We start from the raw sequence: 26,497 nt of genomic DNA, 5'->3' as shown, positions 1-26,497 counted from the left end.
AGAGAGAGAGAGAGAGAGAGAGAGAGAGAGAGAGAGAGAGTTCAAGCCGCTGTGAATCATTCTCATTTGAACTGATGAACTGATGAAGGTGAGTTCAGAGAGAGGCTGGGTGCGTTTTTAAGGCAGATAAGCAGAGGGAGGTTGGTGGAAAAGCTGTGCTGGTGAGACAGACAATGGCAGCAGGTAGAGTACTTCACTGGACCCTGCCTCTGCGTCACCTGCACCCAGCAGTGCCGCAGTGTGGGCCTGAGATGCACACAGCTTCAGTGCACAAGGCCCAGAATTGGCCACAGTCTCTGCTGCATTAAAAAAACCATATAACCGCTTCCAGGGCTGTCAGCTCTCATTAGGTGGCAAGTCTAAAAAGAGCAACGCTGTATTCTCCGAACCCGCTCCTCCGCACACGGGCTGCAGGAGCAGATATGAGCAGACTCTGCCGCAGAGCGGGGCGTGCTGCCCGAGGGTGGCGGGAACGCCAGGGTGATGGGGATTCACAGAGGCCAGGGTGTTTAAACACCGCAGTCATGGAGGCCAACACTCCTTTGCAGTGGGGCAAGACTTTTTAAGGACATTTTGCGAAAAAAAGGGGAAATGTGGCCATCTCTGGCTAGCAGTAGGTGCTTTGAAATGCTCTGATGATGGAGGAAAAAAGTATCATGCTTTTCAGACTTTCATCTCCAGCCCCACTTCCCTTCTGGTCTCCCTCAAGACATTCCTGGGACATTACGCTAACTGGCAATGAGCTGCTTAAATATTACACTTGAATTACTAGAGAAAGAGCAAAACGTTCTGTAATCTGGACCAGAGGCCTCGAGCTGGAAGGAGTGTAGATAATGCACACACTTCACACTAAGGCTTCAGTCCCCAACATACACCCTTCTGGTGTCAATATGGCGTTCCACCCAAAGCACAGTGAGAACATACTGCTGACAAACCGGGCCCATGCCAACTTTAACGAGTCCATAACGGCAACATCACGGTGATGGTACAGAAGCAGTTAAGTTAATTGTGCAGGTTGACGAATGTTGAAGGTAATGACACAGCTTTCTCATGTTCATAAATACACTCCCCAACAGATAAATGCAATGATAAATCAGAAGGAGAAGAGCTTCACTGCATGTACTTGAACAGGCACTTAATCACACAATGTGAACAATTCATCGCAGGAAGCGAGGCGCGTGTGCGCCACTGACCCCCAGCCCTGACTCACTTGATCCCTGAGAGGAGGACACTGGGGTTGAGAGGGGAGTGCAGGTCGGACAGCGTTTCGGCGTAGCCCGTCTGTCTCAGACATGTCATCATGGCTTCTTTGGTCAGCATGGCCTCCTTGGTCTTGTTGCGGGCGTTTTTTATGGTGCCCAGTTTGATCAGCTCGTTCACCGCCTTCAGCTTGTTCAACGCCTCCACCTGACAATGCACCACAATTTAAAAAAAAAAAAAAAAAAAGAAACAATTTAGACAAAACTAACCACAGGCTCCCTCATGCCCTGCAGGCTGTTGGCAGCAAGGCCGCGTACCACCACTGGACACACAGGACCGCGGTTGCTGCCTGGCTCCCTGAAACAGGAAACGCTTAGGCCGTGTGAGAGGACAGCACTGGACAGGAAGTGAGGGGGGAGGAAGTGGCACGCGGTGCAATTGTCAAAGCTGAGTTTGGGGTCAGAGTATGAAGGCCAGGCCGCTGTCACTTAGGTCCACACTCTAAAAATACTTATTCTGCATTTGCAGAAGCTCTCCTCACCTCAGGCCACCCCGCGTAAACACCTTTAAAAATACGTCCGAGAGAACGCGTAGGGAAAGGACTGAAGTGAGCACAGCGGGCTGTGCCGTACCTGTTTCTTAAGGACCTCAATATGAGGGATGCTTCCACGACAGTAGGCCTCCAGAATCAGGGCAAACTGCACAGAGACGGCGGGCATGTGGATCTCCGACCTGTAGGGGGCAGCAAACGGCCAGCGTCAGTGACCGGCAGCAATAACAAACAGCGTATCCCTCCCACAGAGGTGTCCCACAAGCCCTCGCCTTGACGCATCCGTCTGACCTGTGGCAGGTTAGGTGTGAGAGCTCTGATCTCACCCCCGTCCCTCACAGACTGCTGGGAACACAGTTCAGAGAAGCGGCAGGGGGAGGAGGGTGTTTGTGTGCTCTACACATCCAACTGGTGTACTCTTACACAGAACAGGGACCCCCCCTGTCCCAGAAAGCATACATGCTCCGCACACGGACACACACACCACATGCACACTCACCTCAAATGCCAGAACAGGAAGTGTCCGATTTTGCGGTTGGCCTGGGCGCGATCCAGCAGGAAGCGGGACAGGGCGCAGTCATAGTAGGGTTCATAGCGCAACACCTGGACCAGCTGCAGGAGGTACTGGGACAGCTCCTCGTCGCTGTGGGAGGAGAGGGCACATTCGTACAGGAACTGGACTTTGGATGGGGTGCGCGCATACACACAGAACTGACCAGGTAGGAAATTTGTGAAAAACATGATGATGACCTCAACTCTAAGAACGCCCATTAGAATGATTTCAAGTCTTTATGGCATTCAAGAAAATGGAGAGAACAGATCAATAGATCCAAGTTTTGACCCTGCTTAGGGGAGAACTGGATGCATTTTGAACAGGAAAAGGTATGTCATTAAAAGGCTCTCTCCATAAGGAGAAACTCAGGATACCGATGGGGGCCGTGTATGTGTACAGCCGCTGAGCTTGAGAGGGAAGCAGACGGCGTGGTTACCTCATGTCCTTCAGGCAGCCCACAGCGTACTCCCGCACGTACTGGTCGGGGTAGTTAAAGTCTAGCAGCTCCAGGGCGTCCCGAGGGCTCAGCTTGGGCCAGATCTGCAGCAGAGCCTGGAGCTGTGGAGGAGAGGGAGAGCGAGGCACACAGGTGAGACACCTTCCCACCTGGACTTACTCTACAGACTGACCAACACCTGCATACCTAACAGCTGCAGTGCTCCTTCAGCTGCCACTGTTGTAGCACAGGCAGACGATTGGGTTCCTGCTATTGTTTGCATTTACTCTGGCACTCTGGTATCATCACACTGGCTTTTTATACTGGGTTTTCCCACTTAATTTAAAGTGTAGTTGTCCGTGTTTAATTCAGCTACTCCTCTTTAATCACACCCATCCTGCTGTAATCCAGTTTTGTTCCTCTAATTGTAGTAATTACGATCACAGTTATGTTACACCATTGTGTCCGCCCCCTTCTGCTTTTCTACTCATGCTGGTAAAGCTCACTGCCGGGCTCACAGTATCAGACACACGCTCTCACATCTGAAAGGAAGTCTGCGCACTTCCCGCTCCTCAGCTCCCCAGACAGGTAGCCTCTGCACGCCTGAATTACGCCCGGATACCCAATACCGGCCGCGCAGCAGAGACACGGCCCTAATGAGCTTTAACCGCATTCATTAGCCGTGTTACTGTAATCTAGCGCAGATCATGAAAACATGCCCTCCGTCCTCCAGCTGCCGAAGAACAATGGCTGAACTATTGGCCTCTCTTGGCCTAATGCCTTAATTAAAAATAACAAACCTCACAAATGCATCTTTAACAGGAACAAAGTTTAAATCAATAAAGCATCATAGCGCAGCGCTCCATATCATAATGACGTTATTCTTCCTCCAACCCCATCGACTCTAAATTGAATGGGTGCCTTGCTGTCCGGGTCTAAGGCTGCAGGCTATGTTTTTTCAGTGTGGTAGCGGAAGATGTGGGGGGTTTCCAGTGATGCCGGCTGACTGACCCACGCTCTGGCCAGCGCAATGTGCCCCTCCCTCCTGCCCAGGGAAGCCTGAGCAAAACGCCCGGCCATCACCTCCCCCAACACGCCTCGGCCAAAGGAATCTGCCTGCCTGACACTCGTTTCCCTCCCAAATGTCCGCAACGCCAGGATGGCCCATTTTTCTCTCGCACCCTGACGGCGGCTCTGCTGTTGTGCAGCGATTACGATCAGGGATCGCTCCTTGTGCTGGCGACGTTTGGTGCCTTGACGTCGTTTCCTAGATTTATAGCCGATAGGCAGGGAACTATAACAGCCTCATACAGAAGCCATTAGAATTTGATGGCTATCCACGGTGTTCTGGCTCTGTCTGATGAAAAACAGACTGAAATGGACTTTCCACAGATTAAATCCTGGCCTATATAACAGAGAGAGAGAGAGAGTGGGGGACAAAGATAGAGTGAGAGATAGGGTGAGATACAACACAGAGTGATACAAAATATAACGGAGAGAGCGAGCCGAGTCGTTGAGAAGATGGAGAATGAGGAGCGGAGTGAGAAGTGGGCGGGACAGCGCTGCTCGGTTGTGTCGGGGGCTGTGTGTTCTGTGTGGGCGGGCTTCTGGCTCATGGGAGAGCTGAGGTCAGGGCGGGCACGCGGAGGCCCCAGCACAGAGGTCGCGAGGTGAGCCGCGGGAGGTGTTTCTTCAGCAGAGCACAATATACGCCAACCTCTCCTCCTCCTCCTCCACTAACACGCCCCCGCCCCGACGCGCACTCTCCACAGCCAGAGTGCAACACTGCACAGGGCTGTGTGATATCCAATACACATTCCTGTGAAATCTAATTTGACTGAGGAGAAAGCCTCACGGTGCACCTCTGAGAGCCAGCAGCGGTTAGGCCACTGGACTCAGACAATGTGCTGTGATCCGGGGGGTGGCACTGCATGAGGGACTCTTTGGCTCAACTGCCACAGCTGGACGCCAAAACACGTAACGTGGCGAATTGAAGACACCGTGGGGCCACTCTGGGCAAAGGATAAAGGCTAATCAAAATGATGGAGCAACAAACAGCACCTACCCTGTGTTGATATGAATCTTTTGCAGTGGATAGTAGTTGACAATATGTTTCTACACATACGGGGATTCAAACTGCCAAACTACTCTGACCTCTTCTCGCTCTGACCCCTACAACTCAAGCAGAAGTGGAGAAGAGCAACTGCTTATAGAAAAGGCCTGTTTGTTCCCTGCAATCTCTCTGTCCACCACCTCTCCTCCCAATAACAGAAAAATACATGCACAAAAACAGAAAATAAACCATTGAAATTAAAGGATAAAATGTATACTCACATTTCTCAGAGATTAATAGCTCTTACTTTGTTGGTAACACAACCAAGGCAAGAGTATTACCTCTGTGAGTACCTTTGACGATGCAAATCAATATGTACCTAGAAATATGTAAAAATATGCCCTGTGGGGCAGAAAAAGACAAAGGGAAACTGGGACTATTTTGTAAAAAAAAAGTATATAGTTTACCTCACAGTGATCATTTAGCCTGTCTGATCTTCGCCTGAACTTTTCAGTTCAGTATTTTGCAGTTATTGTTTGTTTTGTATCAAATACCCATTAAATAACAATTTGAGACAGAATTTTAAATGGCTGCTATTCTCAACCAAAAACTTTACCTCTTACCTTTCAAAAAAAACTACGCTTGATACCTTTAGTTGGTATGAACAAGCCATTTCCCTAACATGATTTACCTGTGCCATATCCTCATGTTTGCTCCATTTGACAGACAGCAGCAGCTTGGGAAGGGACTGGGGGAAGTTCTCCCTGCAGTCGTAGCGTAGTGTCCAGATGAGGTCCTTTTCATTCTCACACAGCTGGGACAGGGGATCCCTCTCCATGATCTCCTTCAGCTCAATATGGAACTTCTTACCCCCTCGCCCCTGTGAGGAAGCAGTCCCACAAATTCACCACCAGAGGGCACCATTGTGCAATAATACACAGCCAAACTGCAGGGGCAAGCTGCAGCAAGCATGCAGTGTCACATCAGATTACATAATCCTCCAAGAGCCTGCCTAGTTTCTTTCTAGTTTCAGGAAGGAAATGGAAATTTTGGATTTACAAGTGATAAAATTACAATTCAATTAAAAATGTATTTTCCAAGTATCTATTAATTCTCGCAGACTTCCTCATAGAATTGGGACGAAACAGAACTTTGACACTTACCACCATAGGCATGCAGTCACTGCCACGGGCAATCTCTGCAGCTTTTTCCAATATCTGTGCAGACATGATTAAGTAAACCGTCAGCCTCAGCTCAGCTGTTTGAATATGGTAACATGACTACATGACACTAGCTGTTAACGTTCTTCTAAACTACAGTGCAAGAAAAATCACGAAAAACTACAATCGCAATAAGTGCACCCCTCCAACATCTACAGCCAGCTTCACTCTTCTGTCTGTACTTCACAGAAGAGTAGTATGAACAGTTCAATCACCGTGCTATCCAAAGGTAGCCACTTTTGAAGTACAGAGTGCATGTCAGGGCTTTGTCAACTCAGACAGTACCAGCCTGAAAACTGTGTGTGGTTACACCGTAACAGTGTATAAATTACGTGTATAAACTGCGTGTGGTCTGATAGTAACTATGTAAAACCTGTATGCGGCCAGACAGTAACCGTGTAAGTGCTGTGTGTGGTTAGACTGTAACAGTGAAAAAACTGTGTGTGGTCTGACCGTTAGAGTGAAAAACCTGAGTGGTCAGACAATGTAACCGTGTAAAACCTTTGTACGGTCACACAGTAGCAGTGCAAAAACTGTGTGGTTAGACCTTAACAGTGTAAAGGCTGTGTGCGGTCAGACAGAGTGGTGCGGCAGAAATCAGCTCACCTTGTCGAATGGAGGGAAGATGACAGGGCAGGAGGAGTACTCAGGGAACTGGATGTGCAAAGCAGTAGCATTCTCAGTGTATGGGTTGGTCTGTATAGTGCCAATGGGATTCAGCATCTCTTCAAGTTCATCTGAAGGGCGAGAACACACAATCTCAGCAGGAGAAACAATATGTACGGCATACTAATCCCAGATCTGTCTGCCTTAAGAGTCCCTGCTCCAGGAGTCCATATGCGTGCTGACAGCTTAACTACCCCAGCATGTACTGTGTGTGACCATGTGTGTTTGTGTGTGTATGTGTGTGTGTGTGTGTGTGCGCACATATGGGTGTGTGTACTCACCAGGAAAGGAAGACCAGCTGTGCAGAGTGATGTCTCCGGTCTTCAGCTGTCCTCGGTAGTCGAACACCATGGTGTTGACCCAGGCAATAGGATAGTGCTGCCAGAGACAGAGACGCCATCAGTAGCGCTCACACAGGGTTGGGGGGGGGGTGCGGACAGAGAGACAGGGACACGCGGTCAGATCGACGCCACTGAAGGCACAGGCTTGTAAGCGCCTCCTCCCTTTTTTTAATTGGACCCAGAGGATGCCCAGGAAATAACACCGTGCATAACACTGGGTTTGACTCCAGTCTCGGGCTCATATGCTGCACACATGAGCCGGGGGCTACGCGCAGCGCGTCAGCATCGGTTAGCCCTTCAGAGGATGCTGTGCATGACGAATGAGATCGGAGGCAGCGTGGGGGTCCGTGACCGAGCCGTCCTGTTATAGCACACGTGGGCGAGGAGCGTGTGGGCGGGCGTGTCAAACGCGTCGTGAAACAGGATTAAAGCTCGGGCTTTCATCTGCCGGGGCCTGCTGCCCGGAGGCCTGGCGGAGCGCGGGCCTGGCGCTTTCCTCGGAGCTGACCCCGGAGCTGAGGTCAGGCAGGCTGCACGGGGCGCGAGACGTAAGGCAAACAGCGTTATCATGTGATAAAGGGGAAACGGAACACCCCCACGCTGCCTGCGGTCACCGCAGCGCCCCCTCGTTTAGACTGGCATCAGAGTCTCCAGCACTGTGGCCTTCACAGGCTCAGAGACGTGAACACAAATGCGTGCAGGTATGCTATTTCTTCTGGGGAGGCAGCGTGTAGTGGTAATGAATAGGGCTCGTAACCAAAAAGTTGCCCGTTCAAGTTCTTGCTGGGGTGCTGCCGTTGTACCCTTGGGCAAGGTACTTAACCCAAAAATTGCCTCAGTAAATATCCAGCTGTATAAATGGGTAACATGTAAAACTGTTACCTACGTAAGTCGCTCTGGATAAGAGCGTCTGCTAAATGACAATAATGTAATGACCAAGGAAGACAAAACAAGGGACACTGGAGCAAACTGGGAAAAAGAACAACGTGCGTACCACTTTTCCGGCCTTGCGGATGGTCTGGGACTTGTTGGCGTGGGTGTTCTTGGTGGACCTCTGCTTCTTGACCTTGTCCATGACGGCGTAGATGGCGAAGCAGAGGCGGGCCATGCGCGGCAGGTCGCTGACGGAGATGTCGAAGTCCAGCGTGCATTTCCACACGTGCTCACTTCGCCCGCTGCTCTCGAGGCTCACGGCCGGCTTGCACAGGAGCTCCGTGCCATGGAACAGCCCCGCCCGCACCTGCACCTGAGGGAGGGACACGAGGGGTCAGAGAGTGCGGGCGCGAATGTGTGTGAGCGTGTGCGCACGTGAACGAATTAGTAAGTGATTTTCAGAATGCAGAGGACAGAGAAATCGTGTCTGCTGTCGGACCGTGTGAACGTGTCTGCATCTGCGTTATGTATGTGTGTATTATGGAGTTCGAGAGCGACAGTTTGAGAAAGATTGTGGTCAGAGTGCAAGATGGAAACAGCCCTTGACTTTATGAATGAACCACTGAATGTGTTTGGGTATTACATATGAGAAAAGACGACACCGGGTGTCAGTATCAGGAGAAAGGTCAGTCAGGCAGGAAGGTGCAGTTACAGTGGAAAAAAATCACTTGACTAATAAGGAAGGATCTGACAGCACACCCAGCGAGTGTGGACAGTGATTTTGTGTTGGATTACAACATAAAAACTCTAATGACAAGAACGGGCCATTTCATGCAACTAGGCTCATTATTTAACGGATAGTAAAGAGTGTCTCTTGCAATGTATCTGCCATGCCCTTTTCTGATTGCTACTCAGGGTGTTGCTATATATTTCACCATCCTATTCTATTGCTTTGGCACAATGTGACAGACAGACTTGGGTCACATATTACATCTTATTGCAAAAAGTATACTTTAGTACCCATTGTTAAACAATGCTCCTTTAAACTGTCATTTCCCACATTTATAACTTCACACTTGGCAATGCTGAATTTCATTTGCCAGATTCCTGTCCAGTTCTTCACTGACCGGCACAATGGTTAGACTGTGCATACTTCCCTTCTATGCAGTGTAGTCAGCAGCATGAATAGTCTTGACAAGTGGAAATAAATCTTGCAACGAGCTAGACATTACATAACTCCATCCAGACCCTGCTTCCATACTTCTCCATTCTGGTAGAAAACAGAGGGCTGCCGTGTAAGAGACCACAGTGTAACGGGATCACGCTGTAACAGAGCCACCACGTAGCAGGACTCACGGCGTGCTAAGGCCTCGGTCCAACAGGGGCCACATCGCGAAAGAGGTCATTCACAGGTTCGTCTCACCTTGGCCGTCTCCTCCGCGTTGACCTTGCTTCCTTTGACCAACACAATCTTAAACGGCGCCTGGACGTCCCACACGCACATCTGCATTTGCTGGGGGGAGACGGAGGCAGGGAATGTGCTGAGCGAACACAAGGCGGCAGAAACAGCGCAGAAGCAAACAATTCCCAATGAATGTCAAGCGAATCAAATTAATGGTGAGGCAAGCAGAACTGGAAAAGGTCAGTCCTTGCGAGCAAAAAAAGGAAACAAAAAAAACAAAAAAAAATACACACGCACACACACCATCACATGACTCCTCCTCAGCGCTGTAGCCGATAACTGAAACCCACAACGTGAGTCAGACACTCAGTTCCTGGAACCTTTTGAAAAGCACATTGCTGCGATTCGCTGGTGTGTGTGATGATGGAGTCATGTGCTGCCCGCCACCACAGGCGGAAGGGCCGTCTCCAGGCCCATAGTAGGCTCATTAACATTCCGTTCTGGCCAGTGAAGCCGGTTGGTAAACACATGATACCGCCGGCTGGGCAGTCACTGGAACACATGGCCCTGACGGTGCCGGGCGCAGGGGACGTCTGGACTGCAGCTACAGCCAGCACAGTAGCCCGTATCTTAGATAAAGACATTGCGATGTCCCTAGCGGGCCAAGTGGCCTTTTCTAGCTGGTTTCACCCATATCTACAGTAATAACGATGCCTTATCATTTTTTTTATTTAATGCCTATTTTTTTGTATAATACATTAAAACAACCCTCCTACATAGAAAAAAAAACCAGCAAGATACACAGCAATAAAAGTTATAAAAAGGGGACTTACGTTATTGTAGTCATAGCATTTCATATGATTTTGAATACAGATTATGAAAAGATCCCATCGCATGTTGTTTTCAATCAACAAGGCCTATCTGGTAATGCCGTTTGTGCTGGACAGAGGAGGAGACACCTGAATAGGCTCAGAGAGGGCTGGCGTAATTACTGTCCCTCTCCCAGCATCGCCTGGGAGATGAAACAGCCAGGATGAGAGACGCTGTTAATGAGGCCAGTGTTATTTACACACTTACAGCCCTGCTGGGAGACACAGCCCATCAAATCATTTACCTCCAATTAAAATCCAGACGACCTTTCAAATGAGAGTGAAGAGGTATAAATACATCAAAGGGCAGCACTGCGCAGCTCGCATTCTCCCTCGCAAAAACAGATATTCATTTGTCATGGAGGAGGAGATTATGGTAGAGCGTACATACTGACGGCCGCAGTGCCTGATAAAGCTCTTATCATTGTTATCAATTGATTGGTGACCATGAATATACAAACAAGCTAATGTATGGAGACACCAGCCAGACCGGCGCACAGAGACACCAGCCAGACCGGAGCACAGAGACACCAGCCAGACCGGAGCACAGAGACACCAGCCAGACCGGAGCACAGATACACCAGCCAGCCCAGAGCACAGACACACCAGCCAGCCCGGAGCACAAACACACCAGCCAGCCCGGAGTACAGAGACACCAGCCAGACCAGAGCACAGAGACACCAGCCAGACCAGAGCACAGAGACACCAGCCAGCCCGGAGCACAGACACACCAGACGGACCAGAGCACAGAGACACCAGACGGACCAGAGCACAGAGACACCAGCCAGACTGTAGTACTCACAGATGGTCCTCTCCTCTTGGGCGGCAGAGGCAGCGGAGGGTTGGAGGTCTTGCGGTTGACCACTGCTCCGATGGCCGTGATCTCCTTCTCAAACATAGCCTTAACTGTGCTGTTATGCACCAGGGTGAGGTGGGGGCTCTCCTTCGCCATCATGCACGTCTTTATGTACTGGAGAGTGCAGACAGGAGACAGGACAGTGAGGGAAGACTCACCACAGCGCATTTAAGGGGACACACACAGGAAGGAGGGAACTAAAGAAAATACATCTAAGCTGTGAATTTACGGCCAGGCTGATCACGGGGAAAGGTTCAGATGAACATTCTGTGAGAAGTGAAGCGTATGAGTGGTGAAAGCAAAAACAAGTCTGTTGTTATGGATGTTAATGACTTGACCCTGTCAGGTCACAGACTTCTTGGAAAGGTCTGGCCCCACTTAGAGTTTTCTTGAAAACAACATCGATGAGACCCAGTCTTGAGGCTAGACTAGCCAGGGGGCGTCCTTTAGAGAGCTTACTGCTCGCTAATAATTAATGGGGTGGGTGTATTAATGAAGTGAGCACTTAGGGTGGGGGTATTAATGGGGGAACTGACTGGAATATGGGGCACAGTGTACTTTGTGAGCAGGTATTTGACATGTAAAAGTCTACTAAAAACAACATTCTTCAATCCCAGCTCTGTCCTCAACTTTGTTACAATGTCAAGTTGACAATTTTAGCTATGGCTCACCACGGCTCAGGGGTGAGAGACTAAACCTGCTCATTTTAGTGCCAAATAAGGCATTTGCAAATGACACCTTCAAGCGCTAAGGTTGAGCGTCATGGAATCTCATGTGTAGCTTCATGGAAAACATGAAAGCATGAGCAACAAGTCTGCCCCCTCAAAGAGACCTGGGCCGCACACTCCAGAGCCAACACACCACACAAACGTTTAGAAACGCTTAAAATGAGAGCGAGGACCACCTCCCACGTTCTAGACCAACACTGGACGGGTGAGCGTTTCCTGCCTCTGCAGAATGAGGTTTGGGAGGGGGCTGGGTGGTGGGTCTGGATGAATATGGTGCTGGGGGGGGGGGGGGGGGGGGTGGCCTACTGTTTACTGCGGTCCTATGTTCAGTCAGCTCGGCTCACACCGCCCCTCGCAGCGCTCCGGTGGAGTACACCGTTACCATGAGTGTTATGCAGCTCCGCTGTATTCTGAGAGGTGCTGCGCCATATCTCGCTGTGTTGTGTTGAGCCCGGCCCAGCCAGGCCAGACCCACACAGGGCTCACCTTGTAGTGGATGAGGGAGCGGTCCCCGAACAGGAACTCCAGCTTGCCACTGACGCGCAGCACGTACTCGCTGCAGCTGCCCTCCTCCTCCGGCCCGTGAGTGGTCAGCCACTTCCGCACCGCCTGCTCCGTCAGCTCGTTGGGCGTGATGTAGGGGGACACCTTCAGGCTGGCTGTGTCCTATCAACGTGAGGAGAGAGGAGAACGATCACGTATGAATATGAATGTCATACAAACTGTCCTCTTCTCTCTACGCTTACTTCATGAGAGAGAGGAGAGGACAGAAAGCGAGCCAGATGTTTTCAGCGTCAACTGCCGGCCAACAGAACTATTAATTTTTTAGATCGTGTGAGGTCTGTGGCTATTCCCTGTGCCAACCCAATCCTAAACAGACACACAAGGTACCCTCACTCTGAAGACACTGCCATGATTCAAAGCGGACTACACTGCCAAAGGGCTGACTGTCCCGGCAACGAAGCAACGTACCTTCCCCCAGCTCATGCTATTGCTGCATATACACTGCTCGGGTTCTGAGCCCGGCCCGGCCCAGTCCAGCAAATCTTACAGATTCATGGGCTGCTGAAACAGTGGCAAACTCAGCAGGGTCTTCCTATCCTGCTCTTCACCACCACTTCAAAAGGAGAGGGGGAAAAAAAGGGTGAGCCTATTCTGGCAGCCAACAGGCAGGACTAAATGCTGCAGCAGTAGTGTATGGTCTGCTTGGTCATCCGCCAGGCTAAGGAAATGACCCTCCAATGCCATTCAGTTCACTGACTTCTCCTTCTCCGCCGGGTGGCCTCCATCGTGACTTTCTGGAACATTAATCACCTCTCCCATTTCTTAGGAATGAATGGAAGACAGTGGAGAGAGAACAGCAGCCTCTCTCCTTGCTTCCCTCTTGAGTGTTGGAGTGCTTATGGTACCAGCCTGGCAGCCAAACAATGAGCGTGTTAAACAAATGAGAGCTGAGAGCTGCTTTCTCCGCTTTGTCTGCAGGCAATACTACATTCTACAGCAAGGCGCTGCACCGCACAGTGGCCCATCTCCTCTATGTATCCCATCAAATTTTATTCGATATTGTGGCATTCAATTGCCATTAAGTGCATAAAAAAACAGTTTTTAATAGATTACATAAAAAAGAATTACATATTTTATTTTTCATAACAGATCAGACCTGCTGGAGCAGTGCCCATGGACTGGGGGGGAGCTAGCGCTCTACAGTACAGATCAGACGTGTTCGGCTAAACGCCACTGAGGAGCAGACCATGTGAAGTGCGGACAGCTGGACTGCTGTGGTTAACCAGGAGTCTGACACCTTGTTTACAGTGTTGTGTTTTTCCATCAAGCAGCAGGCAGCTCTGCTTCCTGCTCCCCTGCACGCAGGGCCCCGGTGAGACTCTCTGATTGGCCAGCCAGCTCCGCACTTAAAAATATTTATGGTTCCCCTCTATTCACTGCTGCCCACTAACTCTGAAAACAAGTAGCACCGCGGGGGCCCTCGGTCATGATGTCATGACCCGGGCAGTGAATATGAGCGCGGTAGTCTGCGGAGTTACAGAGGGCTCCTGTTCGGCGAGACGCAGCCAAAACAGAGCAGCACAAAAAACCCACATAACTGTAGCAGAGTCGCGGGCCGACTGCGTTGCGTATGTTCAAGATCATGTAAAGTCCGTGGCAATGATGTCAGCCATGACGAGTGCTCGACTGTAGTCGCTAGGGCTGCAACTAACGACTATCTTGATAGTCAAATAATCTATCGATTATTGAAAAGAATAATCAACTATTCTTGGCTTTGCCGCGGGGCCGCATCACACCACCCTGTCGTGGTTTATTTCCATAGAACTGCACCGCCAGTCGTGGTTTATTCCTTTCTTAGAAAGTGTCTGGTTATAGTTCCATGGTGTGAATTGTGTCAAAGAACGTTAGTTGACATATTTCGCTAGAGATTATCGGCTAATGTTATCTTTTTGAGTTAGTCTGCTTGCACAGTTGCCAGCTAAGGAGCTAACTGCTGCACTTTATTATTTTAGTTAAAGTAGTCACAATGTTTCTTATTCTGATAGAATTGGGCTTTATGGTATATTTACAGTACATTTATGGACAGTACATTAAAGCATTGGAACAAACCCTGACTCATTGGAAATGTCTGTTTTTCCATAGATGGATATATGATTTTTTTTTTTTTTTTAGGAAACAGCCAGGTTCAGGTGAGAGAGCAAGGTCAAAATGACGTTACCTCACCGCACTGCCCACAGCAACCCAATATTCAATTAGAATAATGTTATAAATTGATATGGATCAATTTATACCTTTTATTAGATTATAAACTGTTTGATTGCTACGTTTGCCTTTTGGTTGACAGCACAAAGAGGGAGAGAGGGCAGGATGGAGTCAGCAGAAAGAGAGAGAGAGAGAGAGAGAGAGCAAGGAAAATATTTTGTGGTGTAAAACTCATGTTACTTACTAGTAATTCATTAAATGTTACTGCTGTAAATTAAAATACATATAGAAAAATATTAATGTATTAACTGTTATCCAGTGAAATGAGTGATTTAGCAGGGGGGTTGAACACTTTTGCAAGGCACTGTATGCATGTCACATTCTCATTAGGGGCTGAACCCCCCCTAAAGGTCTGATCCTAGAATTGCCCCTGGTTGTTTTAGGCACATGCTAACTAACAATAAAGACAATAAAGATGAGAACTTCATTTAAAAATACGTCTTTTAATAAATGATTACACTAATTCAGTGGGGGCAGGTGCTTGCTGGGGAGTACAAGTCTGCTTCCTTTGAAGAAAGCCACCCATAGTAGCATTACGAGATCCAGCAAACCCATAACTTGTTCGAATTAATTCGAATGCAATCCATATTGGGCACGCACGCATTGAAACGAGTTGCAGAAATATTTCGCGATTTAGAAAGTATCAAATTCTACGGTGTTCTCTACATTATGCACCCGGCAGCAACACCATCTCTAGCCATAAACGTCGCCATGACAACAATGCAACGTTTAAGCAGAGAATGTCTAAATAGCAGACGGGCTCTGGTTTAACATTGTAAAGTTAGGGCACATTTGGAATATGAACAGGATCGTTGTGAATAATAGGTTATTATTTGATACACTGTATGTTCAATGTCATCAATAATTTATTGGTCAAGAGAAAATGTATTTCAAAATAGAAAACGTGGCAGCTCATAACGTGAAGTAACATGGCGTTTAAAATTAACATTAGCTATGCTAGCTAGCTAACTAACTTAACGAGAGGAGTCTTCATCATCCAGAGAGCCAACGTGCCACCTCTTCAGATGCTCGAGCATAACTGATGTGCTCCCATGCCAGCCAAGGTCAGGTCTGCAAATGTTGCAGTTCACAGCCTTCTTGGCAGAGTTAACCTTTCGCGCATACAGTCACACCGGTGTGATTAGCCGTTTAGCACGTACGCTAAAACTGGTGCGATTAGAAAACTAGATTGGAAAAATTCTAGCTAATTTTAGCTTTGAGGAAACAGCGATTTAACATCGTCTTGTTAACACAAAAATATATATACATATATAGCAAATGCTAACTGAAAACTAGGTAAGGTAACACGCGTACTACACAGAACATAAAAAATAAGTTACATGCGAAAGGGTTAAGAGCAAAAGGCTGCCACACTTTTGAGGTCTTGAAGTCGTGAAAGTGTTGCCATCTCCATTGATCACTCCAGTAAAGTAATGTAGTCAGCACTAAAAACACACACCATGACGTCACCAACTAATCGACAATTAAATTTGTTGGCAACTAATTTGGTCATCGATTTTATTCGACAACGTCGATTAGTCGTTGCACCCCTAGTAGTCACTGCCATCTGCTTCATTTGTACGTTGGCAACTAATTTGGTCATCGATTTTATTCGACAACGTCGATTAGTCGTTGCACCCCTAGTAGTCACTGCCTTCTGCTTCATTTGTATGGAACTACAGCTTTTATGTGTTGAGTTCACTGCACTTGTTTTTGGTTAGTGTAAGCGGTATATCAGCATGAACAAAATAACATTTTTAGTGCAGCTCTGAAAACATGGGTTAGGCCCAGGACCACAGAGGATTAGGAGCCAAGTTTATAGGAGCAGCCCTGTTGTACACCTCCGCAATTCCCTCTCAGCTACTCAGGTATGCACAGAATGTTTTGCTTTATGCCTTAAGCCGCAGCATGAATCTGATAAACACATCTCAGTAACTGGACAGCAGCATGCGCTGTAGTGGTCTGGGAGCTGAGCTTTTAACCACATCAGATACAGGCCTATGTCACTGCTGTTGCTCCCTACAGAGGAGCAAGGTGCCTCACATGACAGTATGACATGTTAAAATAGATGATGTATGAAACGCAAACTACATTTGCCTGGATAAGGAATAAAAAAAACCACATAACGTAAGGCACCATTTGTGCTCTTATTCTTCCCCTCGGTGCGTAAGTGGGCGAATGCTGCAGCTCGGTTCTGGGAGTGGGCGGATTCTGCCTTTTATGCTGCCTCCCTTGTGGGAGGGACCATAATCCTAGCCTGCTTATCTACCAGGCTGATGTACTGTATACAGAAGCTTATGTTCAATTCTACACCTATGCTCAACAAAACGGCTTTTATTTCGACCAAAATGCGCTCTCAGTTATTCAGCTGGAATATAGTTACCGTGGTGAAAGTAACTTGTTTCTCTGATGAGGGAGGAAAATTAAAAATGAAAAAAGATTAATAATGATACAGAAGATGAGCAGTTTCTCAAAGGCGAAGGCAAGGGGCTATGCTGAATGTTGGCACAACTCACTGAAAACTGTATAAACAGGGCAACTTCTGGCAGATGCATAACATTTATATGCATTTACATAACATTTACTGCATTGAGTATCAAGAGAGAAATTAATACCCCCTCACAATCCAGTGCATGCAGAATAGACTAGATAATGGAGATTAATGTGAGTCAGAGTGACGATCCTGGAGGACATACCCAGCACACTGAAGCATTTTGCAGTGTGCATCTCTTAAACTTGGGTCAGTGTGCAGGCATGTTCAGAACAGCTATGTTTCAGATGTACAGATAATGGCCTATCAGTAGACAAGTGTTTCAAGACTGAAGATAAAGCTTGTGCCTCTGTGAGAGAGCTGTTCAGACTGTGTTTTTACAGCGCAGAGAGAGAGAGACAGAGTAAGAGGGTGGTAGGGAGGGAGGGAGAGGGGGAGGGACATAGAAAGAGAGAAGGAGAGGAGGAATACATAATAACTGCAACCATTTCACACAGGTCTCCAGGATACAAACACCATGTTTTTATTGATTTTGTTGTGTGAAAAATTTATTTTCATCCAGCAAGCCAAAAGGCCCTGAGTGAACAAGTGGTAAACACGAGGCCATGGGGAAAGTTTGCTTGTAAAGATGGCAACATCCTAGTGACAGTGACCTAGTTAGTGCTGTCAAAATGCCAGTTTCTTTTCATTCGGTCCAATGACTAGCAGTGTCAGAGAAAGCTGATAAAAAAAGAAAGAAACAGGACAGAGATCTCAAAGGCATGTCCATGCAGGAACGCTGCCTGTCTACCACCTCTCTCTCATTCCTCCCCTCTGTCACCAGGGACGGTGCTGCCACACTGAAGAGCACGATGACCTTTGACCCAGCCTCCAGCTTCACGGCTCACATGCCTCTACCTTGGGGACGGTGTATGCGCCCTTGAAGGGGCCCTCATAAACCTTGTGCTGAAGGGTTTGCATCAGGGATTACGTGAAAGAATGTCAGTGTACTGGAGAATGTAACACTGCTACGCCTGTGTACTTGTGGAAGGCGAGTGTGTGTGAGTCTGAGTAATGCTGAAGACTTGCACTGGTACAGCTTTTCATCCAGAATTTCAAAACGCTATACAGAGAGGTGTGTCAGTCACCTCATCCATCACCAAGGTGTGAGACTGTGAGTAAGTGTACCAGTCATGAGTGTGAGAGCGTTTGAGAGGGAAATGATATGTGTATTTGGGGGCTAGTCCAAGCGCATGGCGAGTGAGCGAACATGAGAAAGAGAGAGGGAGAGAGATGGAATTTGAATTCCATAACCTAATGTGAAGAGTACAACAATACAAGGACATTCCACTTCCCCAGAATAAATGAAATCTGCGCTGAATTGGAGAGCTTCTCAGGGACTGAGAAGCTGATGTTACTTTTAGGAAAGAATAGGGAAGGACTGGTACTGGCAGCACAGTATGTTATCACAGTCCGAGGGACAGTGAATGCTATAAAGACCCAATAAATGTCTTTTTTGTTTATGACAAATGGTTATTTTAATATACCTGCTCTCCATCATTCATTTTAATTGGCCGTTTCAGCTTATGCTTTGGCAACATAACTATATTCGACATGGCAGTAAATCTGACTGAACTGGAGCGGAGAGAGAGAGTACCTGGGACTGGTCGAAGTGCATGGTGACCTTCAGGGTGGCCTCGCAGGCCCTGTCCTGTGGCCCCTCGGCGGCCCCGCTCTCCAGCTGCGGAGAGAAGCAGCTCTGCAGCCACTCCATCCAGGTCATCATCTGCATGCGCTGCATCTTCTCCTCGCTGATGCGCTGCATCTTGGAGCGGAAGTCCTTCACCTCCTGGTCCTGGAGAGCGTCCAGCTCATGGAGACCTGCGGGGGCGGAGCAGTGACGTTATCCGAGAGCCGTCTGCTGCGGCGCCGCCCCGGGCTACCGGCCCCGGGCTACCGGCCCCGGGCTACCGGCCCCGGGCTACAGGCCCCGGGCTACAGGCCCCGGGCTACCGGCCCCGGGCTACCGGCCCCGGGCTACCGGCCCCGGGCTACCGGCCCCGGGCTACCGGCCCCCACGCACGGCAGACCCCGTTAGACGTTTGGCTTGGCTGCATTTACACTAGAGGGAGTATGCGACTGGACCGGCAGGCCCCGAAATACACATCTCCTGGGAAAACGCTACCATGTTATTGTTTTTGCCAATATCACCATTTGCTTAACAGATGCCTTTACCTAAAAGGAAATAATGAACACATTTCAAATTCCACATTACCTATCACATTAATACTACAGGATTTCCTATCAAAAGACACATCACATCAACACAATGTTTATACTCAACGGTACAACAGCAGCACTGGGACTCCTGCTACAGCTACCTGGTTACAAGCCTGATTTGTCTAACCATTACCCTATAATGTGGGAAATGAAAAAAATGAATCTCTTTTATTTTTGACCCGAGTAGCTGTGCAGCATGTACCCAAGAGCCCACAGTGGGCACCGCTGCAGCCCACTGGCCGTGCCATGGCACACTCACACATCACAGCTGGGCCTGTGTGGTTTTTCAATTAGCGCTCTTCAATGAGCACACCTGGCAAAAACCGCGATGAAAGGAGGAATATCAAACTGGATCAATCGGTCTCCTCCGATTACCGTCATCCGTGGGGGGGTGGGGGCGGGGGCTGGCAGGAAGCCATGGGGTTCCTGTGCAGAAGCGTGCTCTAACTGGCTCTCACATGTGCAGCACGCTCCACTCTGCCCCTCACACGGGAGCGGCCCGGAGGACTGCGCAACGCTGCCCAAAAGTAAATAAAAACCAGAGACTCTGGCAGCACTATTCACTGCAGGTCTGACAGACCTGACCAAATAAGAACTAGCATTGAATGGACTGCTATTAGCTGCCAATGACCTTAAACTGCCAGATAAAGACGACTGGCTTGTTTTTGGAAATGTTTGTGTGAGGGACTCTGGCACACAGATAACATCTCGTCAACAACACGTTAAACAAGACCCTGATGAGGTGGTTTCAATATACACAGAAGTGAAATCATGACTTAGACTGGAACCCTTTACAGTTCAGGAACAAGGAACACTTTAATTATTGAGTACCAGAAACTTTAAGAGTACAGATGAGGATTTAGCAGAAAAGTCAAGGATATATCAAGGCTGGTATCTCAACTCAAGGGGTCTGAATATTCTTTTCCAATGTGTTGATTTCAGTGCTTGGGGTCTGTGTCTGCAGGTGAGGAACTGGGTAAGCTTGTGGTTGTTGGTTGTGGCCGAGGTCACTGATCAGAAGTGAGGGGTGGGGTCAAAGGGTCAGGGGTTACCTTTCCCGATGAGCACGCCGATCTTGGAGTCCAGCAGGCGCTCAGCGCGGCCGCAGTTGCGGGTGACCAGCTTGAGCACAGGCAGGAAGGGCCGGACGTCACAGAGTCGCCGCGTCTCGTCCTCCAGCTCCTCGTGAACGGCGGACTGGTTCACACACTCGAACATGTGGGACTCCATCTCCCCCAGGAAGCTGAACAGGGGGTAGGACTGCGCCTGCTTCCATAGGAGCTACGCGGAAACATGGGGCATTGGGATCAGGGCTCGTAAGCACAAGGCATTCAGGAGCCATTTTCAATGCTGGATAAATCTCTTACTTGTCCATTTACGTATGTCAAAGACAGGCAGAAAATCACTGAAAATCCAATGCAACAACAAAGTAAGAGAACACCGATGCCCACCCTGTCCCTGCAAGAAAACGCAAAACAAAAAAACTGCACAACAATGTTGAAAAAAAATTACATAGGAAAATGACGGAGCACCTGCCACCTTCAAGCTTAATGTCAATGTCATGCTGTTACAGTTACATCAATGAGAATTCTGCGCTTATTGTAACCACTGAAAGTAAAAAAAGGAGAAGTGGCTGCATTCATGAAATGACAGTGTGCCGTGAGGCCCCTGAGTTTGGCCAAATCTGATGACACTGCATGAGTCAAGCCTTCCGCTGAACAATAAACACATTAATCATATTTTCTGCTGTGTACGTCTGCTCTGAAGGGTCAGAGGCATGTCCGCGGCGTGACGACATCATGCTCTGTCACAGCGGAGGAGGCGGCAGTGTCAGGTGGCCCTTACCCCAGCCCCGCCCTTCTGAGTAACACTGCATGAATGGTTAGGCCATCCAGCGCCCTGCAGCTGGATCAAATGCCTACAGGGGTGACACAGGAGGACTCCCCTCTACCATTTGCCAACCTATTCATCTTTTCATGGGCACGTGGTCTGCTGCTCCAGCAGGAGTGGCCTTTTTGGAAACTTATATAACTGTGTGCCTTCAAAAATAATTTACCAACAATTTGGCAGTATGCATATTCCATGGTCATTTTTAGAATTTAAAGTAGACCTTCTACAACAGCAGCTTACAATATACACAAAGATGGGATGTTTTTGTTGTCCATAGCTTACCACAAAACTTTGATGAAAATACTGAATGTGAGTAAATGTTTAATATTGTTTAACCTCTCAATATATCATATCAATGAAAAAATAATCACGTATAAAAACAATCCCACAGAATGCTGAAAAGACAGAACTGTGGACGACTGTCTACAAATCGCTCCCATCTTTTCATTTAAATGTAAATGATGAAATCAGATATACGGTGGGCATTCGCTGCTCTCACTCCAGGGAGTTTTGGCATTTTCCAAATGAACGACACAAACCCCAGCCCCAGCCCAGTGCTAAATCAAACCTCCTCTGCTATAAAGCAGGCAGTATATTCTTCATCACAGCCGCAATTAAACCCCTATCCTCCTGCAGCCTGCCCTCTAAATCACAGCTCCCCTGGAAGCACTTCTGTCCTTATGCCTTTCTCCTCTGTGCATTCTTTTATGTCTCTTACTCATTTTCCACCTGCCCACAGAGACACACTCTGAAACAAGAAAACTTGTTCCCTGCTGCTCCAGGTAACAGAGCTCCAGGTTTGATGCCAAATACTTCCACTGATAAAAAAAAAAAAAAAAAAAAAACAGAAAAGTAAAAGTGAAAATGAATGCCAGAGATCTGACATGGAGCCGACATGTTTTTCTTTTCCCTTTGTGCTGCCAAAATATTCAGAAGACCGTGTTCCAGAGAGAAAGATGAATAATTCTGGATTTATGTTTTTTTTCCTGCTTTTAAAGCAAAATAAGACAGATTTCTTCTGAAAAGAACCATATGTGCATTACCCAAGAGAGCTACTGTGACAGCAAATATTGCCTAGCATTTTCAGTCATTTACATCACTGTCTGTGAAAACAAGTGATGTAGATTGCATAAATGAAAAATTACTGCTTTAATATGCTACAATAGCTACAATAGCATTTGACTTTCCATTTCAGGTAAAAGGTTACATTGAGGCCTTGTAAATTCCACATGAATAGAAGTCAAGCAGGCTCAGGACCCAGAAAGGCAGCTGTTTAAGCTGAAGGCACTTACACACAAAAAATAATAAACACACAAACCCACTCTCAAAGGACTGCCGCATTACTGATGCTTCTTACTGACATTTACAATGTTTCAGACGGCAGAGCTAGACGGAGTATGAGGTAACAGTTAAAATCAGCTAACTGTAGTTTGCTCTAGTAAATGTGTTTTCTGGTGAGCTCATGACTTGTTTTCAACCCTGTGGCGAAAACCAGAAGACTCAATGCTAGGAAACACACGCCTTGTTTACTCAGTGAGAGGTGTCACGCAGATGATGCAGTGTTTACATCTTCGCAGATGCACTGCCGACGCCTCACCTAAAGGCTGCTGACCCCCCCCCCCCCCGCCCTCCGCCCAACCTGACCCATGCGCCTGGACAGAGGCAGCACATGACAGAAAATTTGCATTCTGCAAGCACACACATAATCACCACTGCCAGAAAAACAAATGAGATAGACAGTCTGAAAGGCACAGACAAATGCACGCTGTCCTTTGTACTCTATGTAAAATTACTTTTTTATTCTTTTACGCCTTCCCATTCTCAGCTGCTGGAAGTATTGGCTCAACATCATTTTGAAGATTAACTGCAACGTATAATGTTTTTACTGAGTATACCTTTATAACAAAATGTATTCTTTATTGTAAATAAAAAATAAGATTCAAAACAAGGTAATTTGGAATAGGATTTCTATGAAACCTTAGAGCTTTAAAAGTCTCTCAGACTTTCTCTCCCACTCTCCCTCAGACCCTCATTTCCTCCCTCTCTTCCACCCTCCCTCCCTCACTTACTCTCATACTCACCAGCTTAATGTGCTGTATGGTGGCTTCGCGGGGCACCTCCATCTGGATGTAGATACCAGTGGGGAGCAGGAAGTCCACAGAGACATAGTCCTCATTGGAGAGCTGTGAGTCGGCCGCCCAAATGTCCAGGATATCGGTCATAGCGGGAGGCATGGCAGGGTCCACACACAAGCAGAACCATATGGACCTGGAACAGCAGAACCGCACACGTGAGTGGAAACCGTGTCACAAGACAAACTGTGACGTTATTGGTCCTAAAGGAGGTGAAAGGACCACAATGCCCAAGAAGAGCAACAAAATGCACTGTAAACAGACAAAATACACGATTTGAGAAAAGAGCTGTGTAGTCCTAACTCAAAAACAAAACCAAAAAACTTCAGTAACACTAGGAGAGCTGTCTTGCCACAGTTAATCCCACCTCAGTAAGACTCTTAGAGCAAGGATGGAACCTTCAGAGCTGGGACTGGTTCTGCTGTGGGAACCACCCATTTGCACCTCAGTTTAGCTGTTTATCTCCATATCAGAATTTTTTGTTTGCCAATCAAGGTTTTGAGTTTAGACTTGGCCTCTATCCAGTTTAATTTCTTCTAGAACATTGTGGTCTCGACTCTTACACTGCCTAAAGGACTCAAGAGCACTCAAAGACATCCAGGAGATTTACAATGCGTCTGAGGGAACCAAGCCATTCAGTACACAGAACACTTACTAAACCACAGAGCAAGACCTCGCTCTAACACGGTTGTCATGCATGAATGAACTCTTTGTGCCCATTACTACTGCCCACTAAGAAAACAAAAGACAGAGGTTATATATACCACCACGCTGCCCCTCTCTCTCCGTGCTAAATATTCGCGAGATCACTCACGGGGGCTGCGATAATTACACAGACCCAACAAATCTGGGTCCTGCATCAGCAAGGGGAATGGAAAGCCTGACATACACCTTCCCTTTTTTCCAGCGAGGGCACACAGCAGGCATATTCCATTGCGCGTTATTTTCGGCACATTGCGAGAGAAACACAAAGGACAGTTAATGGGTGCACCCGCTCACACCGGAGATGAGGCCTTTCAGGAGCATCGTGATCATAACAGAGCTGTGCCAGCAGCTGTAAGGTTTGCTTTAGGAGGCTCCTGTGGTCTATGGAGTCTTACGACACAAACAATAAAATGCTAAATGCATTTTGTCCCAGGCAACAATCAATCCACAAGCCACACACTCAAAGCTATTCAGACAGAACGGTCATGCAGGTTGAACCTCTGTATTTCGGGCACCGCCCATTGTCTGGAATGATTCCACTTAGCAGGGAGTCTGCTTACACTGTGCGCAGGGACGAGTTTGTAACAACACTAACGCTCCGTTATGAAGATAGCTGCTAAGCCTTGGATAGGCATTGGCTTATGTAGGGCACATCACGGTGCCAGGAGCACTGCAAGTGCTTTAGCATTTATTTGCCAGGAAAAACATCAGAGACGTGCTATCTACAACGCCGACCTCACGTGGAGAGGTAAATTCTCTGGTTCAGAAACGGTCAGGTCCTGAGGGTGCCGGACCAGAAAGGTACAACCTGTACTAAAAATCACTGACTCCTGAAGTGCACGTGTTAAGAGTCAGTTTCTCCATTAGCTACGCTATGAGCATCTGGTGCTGTATGTTCAGAACAAGAGCAAAACAAAATTCCCCACCTCCAGCCAGCTTTCTGCTAGGGAACGTAGCCAAACAGACATTTTAGCAAGAATTATCTACAAAAACGATAATAATTCAAATTCATATTGGGGATGTCGGAGATAGCGCTTTAAGCAAATGGGGACACAACTGTCAAGCTTTCTTTGGAAATACAAGGAAAGCAGGTGGAAAACAGCAGACCCAGCGGCTCTCCAGCCACAGCCGCGGTCGCATACAGAGCCGTGTAATCGCAAGCTGTCTGTGGTCAACCTCTGGCTGCCGGGACAGCAGCAGCGCACTCAGGACTCTATGTAGCATGGAGGAGTGGAAAAGCCCGGAAATTCTGGGCCTCTCCAGCAGATGTCTGGGACCACTGGCACAGTGGCAGTACATGACACGCTGCAGACCCCTTCTGAGAGAAGTGTGACACCCCACCAGGGGAAATCAGGGAGAGCAGATGGCGCTTAGCTCAGGAGACCAGCTCAGCTGGCATCTGCACTGGCACTGCAGCACAACCAACCGGGTCTCACCAACCGCACTGCGGTCCCTGCTCTGATATTCTGTCAGAAATGCTTACAAAAACCAAAACCCCCCAGTCAATCAAGCCGACGATCGGCTGAACACATGCCCAGATCTGCTACAAACAAGCACAAGCATAAGCTCACCAAGCACAGCTCAGGCCCCCTGGTTTCCACCGGGTTTCCACAGGGCCTGACGCAGGCACCATTTCAAAGGGCAATGCATCACGCCACAAGGCTCAAGAGGCTCTGTGGGAAAAGCAGTCAATGACAGTGCCCTGGAAGATGCGCGGGTTAATTCGACACCACTCTGTAAAACTCTCCTGTGACAACTCACACAGAAGCCTGCTTTCATCCCGTGGAGAGGTGTAAAGAGTATCAAAGGCAGGTCGAAGTGTCTGGTTCAGCGTAGTCATTCAAAGAACAGTTCATACCTGAGACTGAAGTGATGCCTGGGGTGGTGTGTGTGTGTAGGGGGAAGAGGGGGGGAACCACATCAGTAGGAACCCTACACCAAAAAAAAGTTATTTCACGTAGGGAACACCTCATTTGAACTCAGAAAAGGGATTTTATGTGTATGCAGCTTGGCCTCGACACACAGCCCAGGAACAATGGCTGCCAGGAAAAGACAGTATTTCCAATAAACTGCAAAACATAGATGCGGTTTTATCACAGGAAGGCCACAGGAAGCGGAGGTTTCCCTGAGCTCATGACAGCAGTTGAGATACAGACGAAACACGACATCCACAGGTACACCCCAAACAACATACAAAGTCGGCTGTGTCTCTTACTACAGTAATATGCCCTGGTTCGGGGAAACAAAGAGTGAAACAAAGGTCAACATACAAAAGGACCTTTGAAAGTTTCTACATTTTTTAGTTTGAAACTGTAGTTTTGTTTAGGCTGGCAATGCTGTGCAATTGCTATTCAACTGCCCTTATAACCCAACCAGGTCCCATTCCCAGGAGGGCTGCTGTACTCTAGAGCAAAATTCTTTACCTCATTTGCTCAACAAAATACCTACCTGAACAAATGGATAATCGGTAAATGTATAATAGATAATCGGCAGTATAAATGAATAAT

The 26,497-nt window shown here is 47.9% G+C and overlaps 1 protein-coding gene across 1 annotated transcript in view; it reads right to left on the bottom strand.

Moving 5' to 3' along the window:
* The window catches only part of pik3cb (phosphatidylinositol-4,5-bisphosphate 3-kinase, catalytic subunit beta), a 61,538-nt gene that overhangs the window by 6,077 nt on the left and 28,964 nt on the right, over nucleotides 1-26,497 (bottom strand). The window contains exons 3-17 of the mRNA XM_036536572.1: nucleotides 23,235-23,421; nucleotides 20,316-20,544; nucleotides 18,641-18,864; nucleotides 12,234-12,413; nucleotides 10,966-11,133; nucleotides 9,316-9,405; nucleotides 8,014-8,265; nucleotides 6,960-7,056; nucleotides 6,619-6,749; nucleotides 5,956-6,009; nucleotides 5,484-5,672; nucleotides 2,740-2,861; nucleotides 2,250-2,393; nucleotides 1,833-1,932; nucleotides 1,211-1,407 (exon numbers count right to left, since the gene is read on the bottom strand). Of these exons, the coding sequence (XP_036392465.1) occupies nucleotides 1,211-1,407; nucleotides 1,833-1,932; nucleotides 2,250-2,393; nucleotides 2,740-2,861; nucleotides 5,484-5,672; nucleotides 5,956-6,009; nucleotides 6,619-6,749; nucleotides 6,960-7,056; nucleotides 8,014-8,265; nucleotides 9,316-9,405; nucleotides 10,966-11,133; nucleotides 12,234-12,413; nucleotides 18,641-18,864; nucleotides 20,316-20,544; nucleotides 23,235-23,387 (2,330 nt within the window). The 5' untranslated portion in view covers nucleotides 23,388-23,421. The remainder of the gene's footprint in view (nucleotides 1-1,210; nucleotides 1,408-1,832; nucleotides 1,933-2,249; nucleotides 2,394-2,739; nucleotides 2,862-5,483; nucleotides 5,673-5,955; nucleotides 6,010-6,618; nucleotides 6,750-6,959; nucleotides 7,057-8,013; nucleotides 8,266-9,315; nucleotides 9,406-10,965; nucleotides 11,134-12,233; nucleotides 12,414-18,640; nucleotides 18,865-20,315; nucleotides 20,545-23,234; nucleotides 23,422-26,497) is intronic.

This window comes from Megalops cyprinoides, chromosome 9, assembly GCF_013368585.1.
Source record: "Megalops cyprinoides isolate fMegCyp1 chromosome 9, fMegCyp1.pri, whole genome shotgun sequence".
Taxonomy (NCBI): Eukaryota; Metazoa; Chordata; class Actinopteri; order Elopiformes; family Megalopidae; genus Megalops; species Megalops cyprinoides.
The sequence above is the reverse complement of the archived record's forward strand: the minus strand, read 5'-3'. Positions and strand labels throughout refer to the sequence as shown.